This window comes from Gouania willdenowi, unplaced genomic scaffold (assembly GCF_900634775.1).
Source record: "Gouania willdenowi unplaced genomic scaffold, fGouWil2.1 scaffold_332_arrow_ctg1, whole genome shotgun sequence".
NCBI lineage: Eukaryota > Metazoa > Chordata > Actinopteri > Blenniiformes > Gobiesocidae > Gouania > Gouania willdenowi.
Genome location: NW_021145094.1, coordinates 1,984,224 through 2,005,066, shown reverse-complemented (window position 1 = coordinate 2,005,066; position 20,843 = coordinate 1,984,224). Strand labels below are relative to the sequence as shown.

Genomic DNA, 20,843 nt, shown 5'->3' with positions numbered 1-20,843 from the left:
GTTTAGTATAGAGGAAGATTTGTGTCTTTATTATTCAATAAAAAATAACTAAAAACTTTTCAATTGAAAAGAGTTTAATTCAATCAAAAACAAATATTTTTTTGTTTTGATTGGACTGATTTTTTTTAAAATTTATTATTGAAAAGCTTTTTTGTTTTTTAATAATTAAAAAAAACAAATCGACCTCTATAGTTTAGAATGCACAAACTAATTCGTTTTTAAATATTAGTTTAAAAGTCATTCAAAAATAGTGATAAATATGGCTTTTTGTTTTTTTTAATATCTACATTAATTAATTTTACTTTAATTAAGTCAAAATAAAAATAGGATTGTACATAACCTTAACTTTTATCTTTATTTTTAAACCAAACCTAATACTGTATAACCAAACTCAAGCGATGGAAAATATAAAAAAGTCGTAAAATGGGCCGACCGGATGTAGACGCGTTTCGCGCATGCGTTGAAAGGATCGGGCAGATTAAAAATCTGACACATGGAGCAATGGACCGCAGCGTTTCCAGAGTCGCGGTTATAGGAAGCCTTACTATTGGGCTTGGTTTTATGATTGGTTACGTTTTTGGTAAGAAACTGAATATAAACACGATGGGGAAATGTGTTTTTAAACTTTTTATCGTCATATAACAGACTGACAACGTGCCTGGTACACTAAATATGTTATGTTCTGGCAAGATATAACGTTGTTATTTGCTTTTATTTCACCAAAATATGTGTAATTATCTTGTTGTTATGTTAATAGCAATATGATTATTTTAGAATTCAATAATAAAAAGGAAAATAGAAAACAAACACTCACTTGGTGATCACGGAAAAGTCAGGAAATTATTGATTTTTTGCGAATATGGGAAATTTTGCAAGTTTTTTGCTCGTGTCTTGTTATTTATTGAATATTTTTTCATACAGGTCCTTCAAGGACCTTTATTACTACTATTACATAACATTTCCTGAAAAAACAGTTGTTTGAATAAATGAAACCATAACATATCAGGCCTTATTTGTAACAAAAAAGTCAAGTAAAAAAAAAAAAAAAGGACTATCTACAGCTGTAAAGAGTGAAGTCCACAGAGAGATCTATCAAAATAAATATTAGTTATTAAAGGAGACATAAGTCACATGATGGTTTTAATCGTGTGTATTATGAGACCAACATGTAGCTTTTGAACCCTTCCAGTGTTCATCTTTTTCTCTGTCAATGTTATGGCAATAATTCAATTTTTCTGATGAGATCATTGAAGTTTGATCTAATCTTAATCCAATAACTGCTGCACAGTAAGTCCACCAGGCTTCTACAAGTCACTCAGAAGATCAACTGACATCATTCAGCTTTTACAGCAGTAGAACTGCATACATGGATTGTTTTTTTGCCCTGAAGGAAAGCGGAAACTATCCAGAATGAGCATCTCCAAGAGTCACTGCGGGGGGAAAGACGACCCACTGATGCAGTACGTCCTCAGCCATTCCATGAGGGAACATCCAGCGTTGAAAAAACTCCGACTGGTGAGAAACTGCAAAACGCTCAGTGTTTCTGACTGCAAGTGTTTGGTTTGTAGGGTCGTTTAAATCCTAGCCATGAACCCCACAATTACACACATTCTGCAATTGTCGATTTATGCCATGTCAGCATGTTTTACAGTTGTCTATAGCAGTGGTTCTCAAATTTCTGTTGGTGGCTTTCAGAGGACGATGGAACACTCCTGGAACGTGATGATGGTCGCGCAAGAACAGTCCCAGTTTATGGCCAATTTGGCGAAACTAATTCAAGCGAAGAAGGCCATAGAGATCGGTACGCGGCGCCATCGCACCCACACAGTGAAGTCGACACATTAATCACTGAAGTGTTGAAACCTGATCGGCTGATTTTGTGTTGCACAAAGTTGACTCGTCCGCCATCTTTTTTGTCTATTATCACATCAATACTTCAAGCCTCCTTATTTTTGACTGTGATGTGTTTTTTTTGCTGATTTACAGGCGTTTACACAGGCTACAACACTCTGAGCATTGCCCTGGCCATGCCTGATGATGGAGTTATTGTGGCGTGTGACATCAGCGAGGAGTACCCAAACATTGGAAAACCATTTTGGAAAGAGGTACAACCTTAAATTGTAATATGGAGGCACCATTATGCTGCTTGTTATGCCACAGCAAATATAGAATGCAGGTCATTCATGATTAGTTCTTGGTTTCTTTGTGGTCAACGCTTTGTTTTCAGTCTGTTTGTGGTCCATTAATGCTTCGTGTGTGGTCTGAACCACGAATGAACCACACACGTTTTTCATGTTTGTGCTTCATTCGTTCTTAGTTCATAGTTGGTGCTTCGTTTGTGTTTCCTTCATGGTCCGTGCTTCGTATCTGGTTCATTTGTGGTTGGAGTCAGAAATGAACCATGGATGAACGAGGAACAAAGCACTATCGCTCATTTGTGGGTCGTTCATGGTTTGTTTTCATTGTAATTCCAGGAAGTTCTTTGTCTTCTTTATGAAGGATATGTTGAGGTTTAATTTATTCAGACAACTAATCTTCAGGAAATTGACTTTGATCTCCTGACATGTTTCAACTGTCAAAGTAAATTTCCCTAAGAACAATTTGTCTCAATAAATGAAACCTGAACATATTATTAAACATGAACTTGCTGGAATTATTACGCGGAAGTCAAGGAAACATCAAAGCGATCAGCAGAGGCTTCTGAAGAAGACTGGCAGTTGACAGTCATATCAGGAGATCAAAGTACATTTCCTGAAGATCACTTGTCTGAATAAATGAAACCTTAAAATATTGTTTTCATTGTAATTCTGAAAAGCAATATCCCATCTGCATTGCACTTTTCACCTTTTAACAGAAAACTGTGATTCTGTGTTTCCAGGCTGGAGTGGAGAACAAAATTGACCTTCGCCTTCAGCCAGCTTCATAAACTCTAGGTACAGCAAATCATTATACACCCACCGAATGTCATATAATAATAATAGACATATTGGATGGCTTGTAAGAGTTCTGTGAAATATATATATATATATATAGTTTTTTTATCTGAGCAAGAAGATCCTGGCCCTTTACTAGAAAGATATTCTAAGTTGAGGTTTTGTTTATTCAGACAAGGTTCTTCAGGAAATGTTTCAACTGTCAACTTCCAGTTATCGTCAGAATAAACAAAACCTCAACTTAACACACTATTAAAAAAGAAGAGAAAATGGATCTCGCTGGAACCATTACATGGAAGTCAAGTGAAACTTCAAAGGAACCATCAAAGGCAATCAGCAGAACTCCTCTGAGGAAGACTGGCAGTTAACAGTTGAAACATGTCAGGAGATTAATACAAATCTTGAAAAACATTGTCTGAATAGGCAAAACCACAATTTAACATACGGTTAAAAAAAGACAAAAATGAATCTCGTTGGAATATTTACAGAAAGATATCCATTTAAGGAGTTCTTTAATAAATCTAATCTCATTATTAATACTCTGGAGTCCAATTTTGAGCAATTGAGTCAATAATGTATTGCTTAACAAACACACCATTGTATTGTAATTTAGAACTGACCTGAAGTTTGGAAACAGCTTCTAATGACATTTTTCTTTACAATGTATTTAAATCATATGTTGGGACAGTTGTGTGCTAATTAATATCTGTCCCCGTCAGATGATCTCCTGTCATCAGGCCAGGCTGGAACCTTCGACTTTGTCTTCATCGACGCGGACAAAGTTAGCTACGACACCTATTATGAGAAGTCTCTGCAGCTGCTGAGAAAAGGAGGCATCGTTGCTATCGACAACGTGAGAACTTTTTGTTAATGTTTGTAAAATCCAAGCAACAGGACGAGTTTGACGCACATGCTTTAAAACTAAACTGTGTGTGTGTTGCTGCAGGTGCTGTGGGGGGGGCGTGTCCTGAACCCGACACCAGACGACAACGACACCGTGGCCATCGATAAACTCAACAAGAAGTTGCTCAAAGATATTGGGATCAGTCTGAGCATGCTCACCGTGGGAGACGGGCTGACTCTGGCGTTTAAACTCTGACAAGGTTTTTTTGTAGCGTGTCGTTAGTTTGTAGTCGACACTGAACTAACGTCAATATACAGCTTATTGGAGCCTTAGAGCAAGTTTTTTTTTTTTTTTACCAACTTGTGATACAGTCGTTGAAATGAAATAAAAGCTCATGATTTTGTTGTTATTTTATTTACTCGCTCGCATTCAATTTTTTTACTGGACCATAAATCAGAACAAAATGAAATGTTTGTTTTCAAAACTTTATTGTAATTTCTTTCCACACCAAAGACATAAACTGTTACTGTTTGTACTTCGGGTTGACACTGGAGAGGACAGCTCAACCTAAGAATTATCAGATAATCCTTAAATTTATAAACGCTTCATGTCTCCATTTCCAAACCAAGGCCAAGTTTGTGTCCACCAGCGTTGATATTCTTCCCGTCCAACAGGGCAGAGAGGGTGAGTTTTATACCTGGGGAAAAATAATTTGGCTTGATAAAACCTGGCTTTTCTTAAGTACTTCAAAAATTGTCCTTACCAGGCCGCAGACTCTGAGTGTATCCCAATCCTAGGAGGCTGGAATTATTCACCTTAGCCTGGAAAACACACACAATTCAATACATGGAAATATTAAATACAGAAATTATAGATTAACTGTAATTGCAAAAAATCTGTTGCTGTTGTAATCATAATTGACCGTTTTTTGTAGAATTTTCATGCCAACTACAATCACAATTTATCTAAACAAAACTGGGGAACCATGTTACAATTCTGTTGTTTACACATATTTAGTCAACAAATGACGTCAAATTTGCAAGATGGAAGTGCCCCTAGGGAGTGGGAACAGCTACAGTACACGCCCACTGGTTTACCCCTTGATTATTATTTTTTTTTCTAAATGGTCAAATGTGTGAAAGTTTGATATGAAAAATATTTTAATTATTAACTACATATGTGTAGAACTGTACATAGAACTGTAACATAATTCAACAGTTTAGTGTTAAATTATAAATTTAAGACATAGGTCAAACTGAACCGTTAGCATTAGAGATGCTAACAGAAAAGGAAGGTTAAGTTTTATGGGGTTATTTATTTCAGACTCAGTGTAATTGAACATGGATAATTGAAAACGTAATTGTAATTTATAAATGAAATTGACCCCAACCCTGGCAGACATATTCCATGGCTGCACCAAGCAGTCAGACTAATCTTACCGATATGGAAGCGCTGGAGTACAACTGGTATTTGGCGGCGATGCCGAAGCTGGTTGTGTCGCTGTCATGACGCCACGCCATATTCATCGCAGTCTCCAGCTTATCGTTGACTTTCTGATAAATGGATCCAAAAAACCCTTTGCCGTCCTCACTGTGGGAGGGAGGGGATGAAAAGTAACTACTTGTTAAACAACTAATGAATAACTTTGAAGAAACACATGACAATAAGAAATGGCAGCATCAGTAATTTGATTTAAAGGTAAATTCTTCCTGGCTTTCTGTCATCATTAGGGATGTAAGGATAAACTCAAATCAACGATTTGATTTGAAAATGGATTTTAAAAAACAAAAACTCAAATCAAAGATTAAGAAGTAACAATGCCCTTAAATCCTTTCAATTTGAATACATCAAGATCATTTTTTTGTTGTCAAAATACAGATTTGTCTTCTCTTTATTTAAATTGTCATGTTTTTTTTTTAATAATTAATATGCACATTTCTGCATTCATCACCACGCCAAGTTGAACAAAAATATGTCTTTTAAAAATATATAAAGTAAAAATGTAAGAAAGTTTGCTTATGTTCCTGGTTTGAAATTTACATATTTCTCTTAAGGTGTGTGTGTGTCGCGGATGGTTCAAGCTCACGTTGCGTGTAACGTAATGTGTTTCGAGAGATCATTCATGCACAATTGCACGTGCGCAGACGTGAAAAGTTTGGGGTTGAAACAGGTTTGAGTTAAAGAGACATCAGCTTCGTTGGAATGGACGGTTCGGGCCGTGTATTGTCTGGCTTGGGTTTGGTCTTCTTTAATTGAAGCTCTTCTCCTGCCGCTGGTTCTGGATTTAACCCGCTAACTCAGGGCTGAACCCAGAGCGTGACGTCCAAACAAGTGGCACTAAAACAATCACAGCGCCCCCTATAGAGGGTATTATCTACGTCACGTTCTGGGGAGTAACCTGGATGGGCGGCCATATTGGAGGCCCTCAGAAGTAAACACTGCGATGGATTCATACAAGTTGGATCAATGACGACCCGGAGAATCTTCCATCTATTGCGTATCCTGATGTGATCAACTACCTGGTTTTAACCCTATCCCAATCTGGATCATCCTTTTGATAAAGGTCTGACCTTTGACCTGGAATACAATGACAAATACAGCTCTACATTTTAACTACTGTGTTGCTACTGTAGCAGGTTATTAAATGTGATTATATTAAGTCAATAATGCCACATGCAGTAGCGTAATATGAATGATATTATTATCATCACACTGCTGCTATCAGCAATTCTCTAACCTGACAAGAAATGGGCTGAACACATTCAGATGTTGTCCAGATGTTTGCCTCGTAGATCCTGGTTTAGCTTCGCTAACCACTAGCTCCTCCTTTTCTCTGATAACTGTTGACATTGTTCTCCCTGATTTGTTCTAACTTTTAGCAGTCTATAAAACTCCAAATGTTTTACACGGTCTGACTGATAGGTACAGCCAAAAACATAACAATAATTTATTATTTTCTCTCGTTCGACGTTCAGGATCTGCTTTGTTCACCTGCTGAGTACCTCCAATATGGCCACTTCTGGTTTGATGATGTGGTGATGACGCGCCGTGAAAACCCTTTATTGTTTAAGCAGAATATCGATCCACATACAGTGCTGCATCGATTTTAATCCCCTCACATTTGCATACATTTTTTGCTGATTTATGATATATCCTTACATCCCTCGTCATCATAGTGTGAAATAAATGTAAGTATTTGTCGGGTTTAAAGCAGACGTACATGTTGGTGTGAATCTGGGTGTTTTCAGTCTTGTAACCGAGAGAAATATTGCCCTGGGTCATCTTAGACTTAGCGGAGTCATAGGTCATCTGGCAGCCTCCCAGCCAACATATATATCCATCCACTGCTGCTCCGTGGAGGGTGGGACCAGCAAAGTCCAAATCCACATCCAGACCCGCATTAAGGTACTCCCTCTCATAGGCTGTTTTCAATATGTTCCTCTTCTTTCTGTGGAATGAGGGATTAAATAAAATCTTAAACAAACAAAAGATGAGATGACCTTGGATATTAAAGGTTTGCACTTACCCAGTGTTTGGTGAAAACATGGTGTCAAAGGAAAGTTTCAAACCTTTGGTGATCTGAGAAAAAAATGGTTCAATCAGCCACATTTGACTCACTTTCTTTAATAAGGAGGTGAAAAGAGTCACGTTGGTGTCATTGAACTGACCTTATCCTCAACACAGACTCCTGCCCCGACTGTGTTTTCTGTGGTCCACTTCTCAGTGAACGTCAGCCCGTGTTGAGGCCATTTGTATTGGTTTTCTTGGGTTCCAGTGACCCTGTTTGTGTCCATGTTCATTGAACCAGACGTTTTAAACTCCTGCAGTAAACATGACAGACAATATCAGGTAAGAAAAAAAAAAAACACTTGAAGAGAAAATGCATATGTGTAATAAAGTTTCAATGATATGCCACAAAATGAACACATTTTACAGATAATGTATTTGTCTAAATTGCCTTTAACTCTGTGTTAATATATTGAAGCAAATATATATTTATATTTCTTCTTCTGTATGTTAGAAATTGAACTCACCGCTCCTTCCAAGGTTATAGGCTTCACATCAAGGTCCAGCATTCCATAACCTACATTCAAATGGACAGTTAACGACTACTTCATGATTGTGAAAATGAAATAAAACTGTCTGCATCATACAGCTAGGCTGTAGTTGTTGAGAAGTGTAAAGCAGGTGAAGGTATTTCAATTATTTTCTTTATAATCTGTCAAATATATATTATCTTCTTGCATCAAATTACCGTTTGCCTTGCTGAAGATGTCTTTCACTATTTGGTCAACGTTTGTAGACGATGGAGGGACTGCCATGGTGACTATCGAGGAAGCAAAAAAAAGCACAACAAATACATAAGTGAAAAATTAGCAATACATGTTATTTAATAAAGTTTGCAGCAGCCAGGAACACTCAAACATGAGTTGTAGAGTAAACTCATATCCTGATGTAGTTTATGCAAATTTGTAGGAATTGACTTTGGGTTTCAACATTAAAACATGATGAAATGCACATATTTAATCAAATACTACAAAGGACACATCATCTAATATAGACACAGATTAAGGGATACAGAGATGTTACTGTAAGAATCACATATGTTCAACCTGGAAAAATTCTCCTCTTTATAATGAGACCAATCCTTCTTAAATGTTTAATAATTGCTTTATTCATCACTATAATAAAGTCTTGTATTTTATTTCCATTAAGTGTATAGAACAAAATACTTATATGTGTGGTTCTAACCTGTGTAGTTAACCTTTCTTATATTTGCTTCTGTTTGGTAAAGGTTCAAAAAATATGTGCAAATTTGAAAGACTTGCAGAGAAAAAGAAGTGAATAAGGGATGGAAAGACATGTTTGTTTGTTTTTCAATAAAACATACATCTAGCTAGAACTACATGTACCATTCTTTCCCCCTGCGTAAAGTACAGGGAATCAAATGTCCAGATATATTTCATTCCAAAATACATCCAGACTCAATTCAAAGGATTAGTGGTGATATATCTCTGTTATATTCCATTTCCATAGGGTTACTTGGTGTTAAATGTACACCAGTCACACCTTCCCAGGGTCAATGTTAAACTGGATCCTTTACTGTAATACCTCATTAAACTACACAGGGAAACTACTGTAGATAATATGGTAGCAAGTGCAATATAAGTAAATATAATTTAAAAAATACATTTTAAAATAATAATAATAATAATAATAATAACAATAACAATAACAATAATAATAATAATAAATATAATAATAACAATAATAATAATAAATATTATAATAATAATAATAATAAATATAATAACAATAATAATAATAAATATAATAATAATAATAATAATAATAATAATAATAATAATAATAATAATAATAATAAAACAAAGACAACAGCAGCGTTGTTAGACAACCAGCATTTCATTAAAAGTGGACTTTTAACAACCTGCTAAAGACATGTCAGGAATATTTGATATTTACCTACTGTAGACACAAGAAAAGTAACTAAACAATAACTAAAGTCTGTCACTTACCTTGTTGTCAGTGTTTAGTAGTAACTAATTGTTTCAGGTCGATATAGGCGTGGCTAACTTCTATGAACTTAATTAATGTAATAAGGCTTCGAATAACGTCGCTCCAGGTCCTTTCAACTTTTACATTATTATTTACGTCACTTCCGGTTTACGTAAGGGTTCTTTTTAGTTTTACACAAAAACACGTAGCATAAGAAGCTATTTTTTTAGTTAGTCAATGAATTAATAAATTAACACAAAGGTTTGAGCATGTATATTTTTCTTTTTTAAAGATACAACTAATTACTCATTTAAATGTCTTTTATCCTTATTGTCCACTTCCATCTGTCATTCATTAGGCTATTTTTATTGAGTGTCTGTTAATTAAAACGTATCTGCACTTAAGAAATATTTAAGAATTAAATAATGTTTATTGTCTTTTCATTTTATTTAGTGTAAAGTGGTTGAACAGTGGTGTATGTCAGAGTCCTGAGCTCAACACTGTAAATCTTCACTTTTTGCATGTTTACCTCTGTGGTTGTGCAGGATTTCTGAAGATCTGCAGAGATAATGTCAATCACCTTTTATTACTTTTCTAAGTCTCAAAGAAAAAAAAACACATTACACTTAAAGCACAATGTATTTTAGACAAATACAATATTCAAAGCAACTGTAAACATATTTCTTCATGTTGCTGGAGTTTTGTACACAGGATATAAAAATACCTATTGACACACATAAAATCAAATCAATTATAACAAACAAACAAATTGAAGTGATCTGTTATTACAGATGAATGCCAGAGAAATTGGTCTTTAACTGACACTGATTGATTTTCCTAATATACGAATAAAAAAAAGTCTAACAAACACTTTTTTTTGGTTTTTTTTTTAGACATGCAGACATTTCTACACCGAGAACACGACCATGGTACAACACTTAAAGTGACTGACAAATGGCATTATGTTTAACACAGCTGGAAACACTTTTGGCTGATGTCACTTTTTTTTTTTCTTCAATATTTAAGAATACAATAGAAATGTAAGTTTTTAATGTACGTAAGAGTTACTGGTGTACAGCCTAAAGTAAATACCTATATAGGAGTTGAATACTGGTTACCGCACATTTAAAATAATACATGGAGTTTCAATATTCAATCGACCAGTTTTCAAAGTAAATGCATGTGCTTGTAGTAGCAATACCAGTAAATGACACTAGATGGAAGCACAGGTACTAGATAATATACAACATTGGAATGATTTTACAAATTTACAAATGACCAGCTGGGGAAAAAAAATCAACATGGATGCATTTTGGATTGATCAGAGAATCGCGCGACGTAATATCGCGATATATCGCAGAAAAAAAAAAAAATCAAGATTCTAGTACATGTGAAAACAGGACAAAATGAAAGACAATATAGAGAAACATTATATAACACAAATAAATAAAAAAACATGATATATACATTAGGATTGGCAAAAATATGATTTTAAAACATTTTTTAAATATGCCTGAAGTTGACTTGTCTTTCAGGTGCATAATTTGTTCCATAAGTGTAAATAGTTGGTATTAGGACGATTTGTGACCAAGTTAGAGTTTGAAGAAAGTCGAGTATTGTACGAGTAGATATATGATGGGAGTATTTGATCTTCTCTTGAAATAATCTTGGTTATGCAGTTAAAATAATCTTCTTTATGAATATTAGTAAATTATAATGCATTTTAGTTTCAATGAGGGGCCATGATAAGGTGCACTATTAGCTGAACATCTGAGAACGTCACAAAAAATGTATTAATATACATTTTTGAAGGATTTTTTTTTTTTTTTTAATCTTAAAAATTATATATTTTTTGAGTAATTATTTTATTTTTAATCAGTTTCCAAAATAGCAACTCACACTCTGTGACAAAAAAGTTGAGCATAGTGAGGACAACGGTGTGGCCGCTGAACATGTGTGTACTCCTGTTAGGGACATCCCAAACCCGCTCCAAATGGCCACAGCTCGCCGTACTTTGGCCCACATGTCCCAGTATATCTAAGGAGGAGGAAAAGGATTATGTTGAAAAAGATCTAGTATCTGAGGAGAAGTTTCTCATGCGTTACCTTTCCTGAGCACTGCAGATGCTGCCCTGGTGTAGCCGGTGTGTCTGACTAGTCGACCTTCTGCGTTGTGTTGAATGAATTAATGAGCTGAGCCACACACAGGGGTTTGACATTCCGGTTGTTGTTTGTTTTGTGCACCAACCACCAAGTCAAATTCCTTGTACTGTCCTTAAAACTGTACATGGCCAATAAAACATTTCTGATTCTGATTCTGCTCAAGAAGTGATGTCTCCGTGTTCACAGATAGTAAAAGATGAGGAGGAGCAAACACGATCGATTCAACGCATGCGCGGAGACTACGTCACTTCCTACACTTGTAAAAACAAAAAACAACTCATAATAATCTGCCGTGATATTTTAAATGGAAACGACCGTAAGACATTTTAAAAATATTGTTATAATATATGTAAATGTTTAACTGTTTTGTGGTGTGTTTAATTGTTAATTACAAAAAAAACATAGAAAAACCCTGATTTAGACGTTCACACTCGTAACATGCTTGTCAAGATGGATTCATCCATATACCAGCAACAAATAACACGTTAATAAAATACTTATAGATACTAAAATAATATGATTATACTAATAGAAAATAATAATATTAATAATAATAAAAAAATATTTATATGAGTTATTTATATTTTATTTAAAAATTTAACACACTCCTTCAACTGGCAATGTTTGTTATTTCAATGATCAGATTTATTTATTTATTTTTTTTAAAAGAACAACACACATTCATAAACGTTTCAGTAATAATGTGATTGATAATTAATTACAATTATGGTGTAATTATAATGGTAATTTAAAAAACTGTTGCTGTTGTAATTCTAATCAAATTGTAATTGGTTCAGATAATTGACATTGTAATTGTAATTGGCATGAAAATTCTATAAAAATTGTCAATTACAATTGAATGCAAAACTGGGGAACCATGTTATAGTTCTATGTACAGTTCTACACATCTGTAATAAACAATTTTTAAAATATATTTTATATCACTAAAACTGCTGGTCTCTGTAATCGTAAATGAATTGTGATTGAAAACGTAATTGTAACTGAAAAATGTAATTGACCCCAACCCTGGATCAGGGGTTCTTAACTGGTCTCACCCTGGAACCCACATTTTACCACCGTCATTAAATCATCATTTAGAATTCAACCAAACAAATTTAGTTTTTCAAAAATAGCTGCTGAAAACACACATATATATTTTTTTATTTATTTTTTTAAATATAAATATATATTATGCACAACATACATTTCACAGAAGGTCTGTCAAAAATGTTTCTTTCAAATTAAGAGACAAGTCCAAATGAGAGACATTAGGAATTTATTCATTTATGATTAGCTGTCTGTGACCCAACAAGTTCAGGTTCAAGACCCACTTTGAGCTCCAGACCCACCAGTTGAGAATCACTGACGTAGGTTACCCAGTGTTTACCAGTTATAAAAATAAAGAGATTTTTCAAGCCTTTTTCTTTATCTACAAACCTTTTCAAAATAAAATAGTAACATGCTGACTTTGTGATAAATAGTAAATAACACAGTTTAAATAAATCCAGTGATGTTTGGTTGAACCTGAGGAATTATTTACATTTTATTTTTTATTGACAGATATTTTAACTTATTTTGAAAAACAACAGGTGCTGCCGCTGGGTGGCGCTGATTTATATACTTGGGTTGGACGGACACGCCTCCGTTTCTTCTTCTCCGCTTTTCTCCAAGTTTGGAGCAAACATTCCGTCTTACAGGTGGTCGTGATGACGTAGCTCAGCCTTCATCATCATCATCATCATCATCATCATCATCATCATCATCATCATCATCATCATCATCATCACTGTCCATCTCACTCAGTTTCACTTTTCTTCTTCCTTTGAAAATAAATTATATTTTAAAAGTTATTAACTCTGATTTTAGTGAAACAGTTTTTCTTTGTTCAAGTCCCACTTGTTGTCCTGCAGACACCTGCAACACACAGACAGTGTTTACCAGTGAGCTGTGACATTCATCCTAGTCTGGTAGACGTCATTAGGAGAGGACACCTACTTCAGGGACCATTCCAGGTTCATGTCTGACTTCAGGGAGAAGGTGCTGAGCATCTCCTGCTGTGGGGCAGTGAGGGTGGGCACTGGGCTGGAGGAAGGGGGCGGGGCACAAAAGCTCTGCTGATCTGCTCCGTTGTAGCCATTCTGATGAAGAGCTGGTCGTTGATGATGCACAAACTGTTCAAGTGTGAACGAGGACCACAGGGTTCAAAGGTTAGAGACTTTCTATGGTGTTAATATTACAGTAATGTAGGTCACACCAAGGCTGTGTCCCTATAGTCCCTCCTATCTCCTTTCCTATCCACTGTCCTTTAACACCTGGAAGTGTTTAAGTGGTGGTTGTGATAAAAGAGCATTTTCTGAGGAAAGGAGGCGTGGCCGTAGGATTATTACATCACCTAGTGGAAGTGCGTCTGATCGTCAAAACAAACGTGATCACCTTTTCCTAACTCCTCTCCTAACACCTTTCCTTAACTCTATGACATCTTCCACAGGGTTAAGGAAAAGTGGATAGGAAAGGAGATAGGAGGGACTATTCAAACACAGCCTAAGCCTTAGTTCATCTTTAGTTTGACTGTGAGCAGGGTTTGGGGTCAATTACATTTTTCAGTTACAATTACATCTTCAATTACGATGACAGTAACATTTTATCCAATTACAATGATTTTTTTGTCCTCTGAAAGTCAGTTACAATTACATTCTCAATTACTAAAGTCCAATAACAATTAATCACAATTACTGATCCTGAAATAAATAACCTAATAAAAGTTAACACTAATACACTAAATATCTATCATCTCATTTATTTCCTATCTATTAGAAATAAGCTTCCTAATCAATGAAAATATAGGTTTTAATATTTTTAAAATGATAAAATGTGTGAAAGCTTGATATGAAACATATTGTTAACTACATATGTGTAGAACTGTACATATAGAACTGTAACATGGTTTACCAGTTTAGCCTTAAATTATAATTGACAATTTTTATAGAATTTTCATGGCAATTACAATTAAATAGTCAATTATCTGAACTCAATTACAATCTAATTACAATTATGACAGCAACAGATTTTTTAAAATGACAATTATAATTATGCTATGATTGTAATTAATGATCAATTAAGCAATTATAATTATATTGTTGCTACAATACAAACAGATGTTGGTTTGATATATTTATTAAAGTTGTTTGTTATTATTATAATTATGATTATTATTGATATGAGAAATAAATATGGTAATAACAGGAATATTTTGAGATTATATTATTTAATATTTACTACCACACAAAAGTAATAAAAAGTGGTATCGTTGAGTATCGATACTGATTTACGAGTAATGAGTATTGGTTTAAATGTGAAAGGTGCCCATCCCTAGTAATCTCTACAATAACAATAGTTGTTATGTAAAAGCATTAATGTTTATCATTTTATTTTATGGACAAATAAATATAAATATAGTAAATATAGGAATACACAGAAAACACATGTTATGAAACAGTATTTACTGTTTGTTCATTCCAGTCATACTAGTGGAGGCAAGCATTATCTGAAGCTACAGCTGATAATGAGCACTTTGGTTTTACGTGTGTAACCTACCCAGAATCCACTGCTGGAACTGTGATGAACACCTTGTAGATTCTTTAGATTTATCATCTACAACAACTGAAAAACCCAGGAAAGCGTTAGTGAGCAACAGATGAGTTGCAGTGGATCTTCTTAAAACCATGACGACTAAGATACTGACCTTCTTTGAAGACTCCGCCCACTGTGAATGACAGCAGCGTATTCTGTGAAAACAAAGCAGTTTGGCTGAGAGTGAACAACATAAATGATGTAACTCAGTGTGTGACAGATCAGACGTGAACTCACTGTGTAGGCGTTTACGTCCACGGTGAAAGAGATGATGTCATGCTGGGTTTATGGCAGCTCGTTGAGGAACGTCACCACATTCAGTCGTGTGTGCTTCAGCAGATGGAAACGCATCACTAGGGCAGTTAAAAAACAAGACAAACATCAGGTGTGCTCCATCATTACTAGGGTTGGGTATCGATTACTACTCGCTACTTTTTCAACACTTCTGGTGCTTAATCATTATTTTAAACTAACTTCAAAATATCAAAATGCCCTTTTATTTCCAGAGCCAAATTTAACACATTTAACTAAACAAATAAACTTATTAGATAAACTTCACATCAGCGTTTCCCACACATTCATTTATTTATGGAGGATAATGTCACGCACCTTCTTTCAGGCCGTGTTTTGTGTATGTGCTACGGTTAGAAATGAGGTCATTGATCAATGATCTGAGCAGCGACAACAACGTCATGTGTATCAAGTTAATGTGTGACACCGACATCTTTGTTCTTATCACCACTAATCACTGATGTCATTTCCTACTTATTGTTAGAAACGCTGTGAAGCGACATAGAGAAAAGTGTTAGAAACTCACTGTTGCAAAAAGCGCTGAATGTAGACGTTTAGCGTCATCAGAGCCAAAGCAGCTTCTCTGTGTGATCACATGGTCAACATTTAGCAGGAGAAATGAGACGTTCATTACAGAAAAGAAAAGGCTTGAATCTAAAAATATAGTGGCTTCTATATTCTTGTACTTTGACAAGTGACGTTTTGAACACAACAGACAATTCAGCATCACACTGACTAACCTTACAAGGTGGGAGAGTGGTGGGTGTGTCCACATCAAAGCCAATGGGTGGGGGGAGGTCATTTCCATCCTGATGAGGGACAATACACAGTTTAGTACAAGTTGGAAAACATCAGTTCATCTGGTGAATATCTGGTGTTATATGAAACATAACATTCTCCTTAAAAACCACTGGAACAAAACACAAACTAAACTCAAGGAACCAGAACAAATCTAATCTGTGACCTCTGAACTAATCTGGTTGGTCCATGTGAATAAAAACAAAGTCAATAAATATATAGTGACTGGTACATCGTACTCAGGTCCAAAGCTGTAGAACTCATTACCACAGAACTTAAAACCATATCTGAGTTTAAAATGTTCACTTCTAGGGTTTAGTCTGAAAACAAACCAAAGTAAATAACACTGAGTCTGTGTGAATGTACGTGTGATGGTGTGTGTATGTGTGTGATTGATAAAGTTTTATACAAATGTTGTATTAATGTGTAAAAAGGCCCAACCAGGGACATGAGCTGTGAATTAGCATTAGCTAGAAGCTCTTTATGCATCACATCAGCTGTAAACCTTTATTGTAACAATGTTGATTACATCGTCCCTAAAAATAAAGAAATAAATATTTGGGGGAATAAAACTACTTAATTATTTGATGATTTTACATCTTGTAAACAACTACAATGAACTGTACTTATAGCTGCTAGATATGATCTTTTATTTATTTATTTTTTTAATCAGATAAAGACATACTGTAGACCTCAGATTAATATACTCTAAATGTAAAAGGTTGAAATTGTTGCTTTAAAGTTAATTTCATTCATATCAGGATTTCTGATTGGCTCGACTCCACAAACTTTCAAGCTGCAATTTCAACTTTTGTTATTATTTTGTCGTTCAATTGATGTTTGAATTATAGATCTATGGAGGCCTACACCATGTCTTTGATCTGATAGATAATTATTGTTCACAGCAGCTTTAACACAACTGATAATTGACTAAAAGCCTTTAAACACTAAGGTCCTCTAGTATCAACACTATGGTGGTAGAAATGAAGAGTGAGTGACCATAAACTGCTGATGAATGAATGAGTGAGTAGACCTACCAACTTCAGAAGCTGAGGAACCTTCTGGCACACAGCACTGGTATGTAAACTAAATAGAAAAGCAGAAGAATTAGTGTGAGAATTCAAAGTTGACACAATAAGCTGTAAAACTCAGTAAGACCTGCTGCTCCACTAACACATTCATTTTGTTCACTGCAACACTGTGTAGAACAGCTGGGAGATCACATCTGCATTTAGAAACATCTGTTTCAATATGACCAGCACCAGGAAGGATTTCAGCTTCCTTATTGTTGAGTATACGCTAACATACATGTCTGACCATGTCCCACGTTCACCTGAACGCCCACCCTGGAGTGTACTTACCAGCAGGTAAACTCACCCTCTACACACAGATTAGACGTGGCAAAGCAACACATACACAAACACGGTCGACCAGTTTGAGCTGAAAACTGCCAAACAAATGGTTTTTTCTAAAGAGAGAAGTGATACGCTGCTGGGAGAGAGGTGGTTACCACCAGTCTGGTCTTAACTCCTCCCACTCTGGTCAATATGCAGGACAACCAACAAGTCACCGTCACTCAAGAACAAAACAGAGTTTTTTTTATAAAAAATGTTTTTTCATAAACTAGATTAATGAGAGTAAATGTAGCCTAAGAATGATTACAGTCTTCACTGCTCTCCCTTAGACTGAGCTTTGTGTACTGATCACAACCATCACAGGATTTTCAAGGGATTTTCCTGATCATTTTTCAGACAAAGGCGGAGCTTCAACCTTCCATCCAATCACATTTACATCTGCAGTTTAACATATTAGCCAAACTCTCCACTTCAATGAAAACAAGAGGCTTGTTTTAGGCCAACACCAGACTGTGAGTGGAGGCGGACGCTTTTTACGTCTTTGGCTTTCCACTGATTATGAGCCCCGCCCCCTCTCGACCCTCAACCCAACAGCATCACCCGTAGGAGTCCTGTTGTCTCCATCGTTCATGACTGCACGACATTGAAAACATTGCTTTCATTAGGTCTGGACTTCACTTTGATGATCTAACTTTTAAAGTATCCACAGTATATGAAGATACACAGATTGTTGCTGATTGTCGTACGACCGTTACCTGAGGAATGTTTTCTTCAATGATCTTAATGACGGCCTCCATGTTGTTTCCTGTTTAAAACCACTTGACACCAAGTCTGTTAAACAGATAAAAGTTTCAACATTCACGTCCACTTATGAAAGAATCCACAAGGTCATCATGAAACAACACAATTCTGAAGATTTTAAATATTTAAACCACATTTTAAGTAATAATAATAATACATTATGAAACCAACTGTAATCAATGAATAATAATTCTAACCACAATAATGTAAACTGTATATAAAAGTATCACCTGGTGCTTCTAAGCCTGTTAAACCAAGTAATACAAACCATTTAGATTGTGTTTTTAAAAAGCAGTGATTGATAAATACTTCCACTATATAAAACAACACATTTCACAATCCAAGGTGTTTCCTTTGAGATGTCAAAGGATAGTGGTCAACATTGTGAACTAATCTAAGGCCAAAAGATGTGGTGTGGTTACCTGTGTCTGTGTGAATACTGTTCAGATCCAAAGCTTGTTGTGATCCATCAAAGCGTTTAGACATGCATTGATAGAAAAGAGATAAAAACATCTTTAAAACAGTTTAAAAACATTCTTTTAAATCAGGGATGATCATAGTTAACTATTTAACCATTAACAGACAACAACTTTGACCAATTAATGCTAACATATTACTTTCTGCAAGTCCTAAAAAATAAGATGTACTATTGTATGTATTATTTTACATGGATATTAACATTTGGCTATGGTATTATTATTTAAAATAACTCAAAGTGTCCAGTAAATTCATAAACATCATTCTAATAATAAATGTTAAAGAAAGAAAGAAAGAAAGAAAGAAAGAAAGAAAGAAAGAAAGAAAGAAAGAAAGAAAGAAAGAAAGAAAGAAAGAAAGAAAGAAAGAAGTCTTTGGTTACGAGTCCAAGTCAAGTCTCTACAAAATAAAAGTCTTCTGTCTCTTCTGGTTGTAATGAACCTTCTGTCATCTGCTGCTATCTGGTCTCTGAAGAATACTGTACAGTTATATCTAAGAAATTCAAAGTACTGACTGTATTATTATCATCCTTTATGTATTAGCATACAGTACCAGTACTGATTAGCTGGTTATTACAGGCTATTACAATATCAATCTTTGATTTGTTTACTGCAGACTCAGCAGTCAGCGCTCCTTTTGTTGTTGGTACCGTCCAGTTTGAAGTTGTTGGAACCAAATGTGATGACTAATGGTACAGCTGCAGGTTGCACACCTTTGAACCAAGCAGCAGCCATGTTGAAAGTCTCAGGTCAATCTGAGCCTTAATCATTAAATCTGATCAGATTCAGTAAACCAGAGGTCTTCAACAGGGGGTGCGCGGAGGTACTGCAGGGGGGTCGCGAAAGTTTTGGTTGATTAGACATTTTCTTATATTCCCCCCCACAATTTTTTCAATAAATTGAAATGTCTTTAAATACACATTAAATGAATCCAACACACTGTAGTGAACAGATAAATGGAGGCAGAAGATGTCTTTCAGTCAGCAATGCACACGTTCAGCGACACACAGGAGCTCTTTCAAGCTGGGCACTGGTTCATTCACCTGTCCCATCAACAAGGAGGACCCCCCCTATCGCTGCTGTGCCCAATCACGAGGTCGTAGTTGACACGCTATGTCTGTCAGGTTCCCCGTGATTGGCCGCCGAGAGCCCAGTCTTCTGGAGCTCAACAGTGAGGTTAAAAAAGTGGCGGTCACTCTTAAGCTATTATGCTAGCAGCTAGTGTTTATGTTGGATCAAAAAAATAAAAAATGAATCGTTTTGTAACACTACAAAAAAACCCACAAGAGCAAAGAGATAGGCCTACCCTCCACCTCAGAAACCGCAGGTGAAAATGAAAGTGACAGTGTACCTGCTGTAGGCCCCGCAGCTGTAAAGGGTAAGCGTAAAAGAGAGAAGACCCGAAAATATACAGACAATTATCTGAAGTTTGGCTTTACCTTCAAGGAGAGAGATGGCATTGAATTTCCAATGTGTGTCATTTGTTCTACTGTGCTGTCAAACGAGTCTATGAAGCCATCAAAACTGCAGCGTCACTTGGGACAACCCACGGCCAAAAATGTCCATTTGAACAGCTTTTATGCAAATATTGTTACATGCAATTTGACAGACATTGTTGATCTTGGCAGGTATCAGGTATTGTTATGTTATGTTATGTTATGTTATGTTATGTGTTATGTATGTATGTTATGTTATGTTATGTTATGTTTATGTTATGTTATGTTATGTTATGTGTAATGGCAGTGGCATGGCCACCCTACTCACTGTACCTTGCACATGTTTAAACTAAAACAAGAATATATAAACCTGTGTGTTATTTGAATATCTTAGTATTGAATGCCACAATATTACATTTATACATGGCACTATAGGACCAGTTTAATATAAAACACAATTTTATACAATATCTATAAGTAGGGGGTCCCCGCTCCATCTCTCCATCAGTTTGGGGGTCCTTGGCCTGGAAACGTTGAAGACCCCTGCAGTAAACCATGATGCCTGAGAGGAACTATAGTGACATTAATGTGTTCTCATAC

General features: G+C 35.5%; 1 protein-coding gene and 1 pseudogene across 1 annotated transcript; one reads left to right on the top strand and one right to left on the bottom strand.

Moving 5' to 3' along the window:
• Positions 1-440: 440 nt before the first annotated feature.
• Positions 441-4,047, top strand: LOC114459628 (catechol O-methyltransferase domain-containing protein 1-like; annotated as a pseudogene).
• A 335-nt stretch (positions 4,048-4,382) lies between these two features.
• LOC114459620 (voltage-dependent anion-selective channel protein 2-like) lies at positions 4,383-11,627 on the bottom strand. The gene is made up of 10 exons (XM_028441805.1): positions 11,400-11,627; positions 11,194-11,331; positions 8,033-8,104; positions 7,812-7,861; positions 7,446-7,598; positions 7,304-7,356; positions 6,998-7,225; positions 5,217-5,367; positions 4,541-4,598; positions 4,383-4,474 (listed from the first exon to the last, which is right to left on the bottom strand). The coding sequence occupies exons 2-10, from the start codon at positions 11,246-11,248 to the stop codon at positions 4,383-4,385; spliced, it is 912 nt and encodes a 303-aa protein (XP_028297606.1). The 5' UTR covers positions 11,249-11,331; positions 11,400-11,627.
• Positions 11,628-20,843: the final 9,216 nt, after the last annotated feature.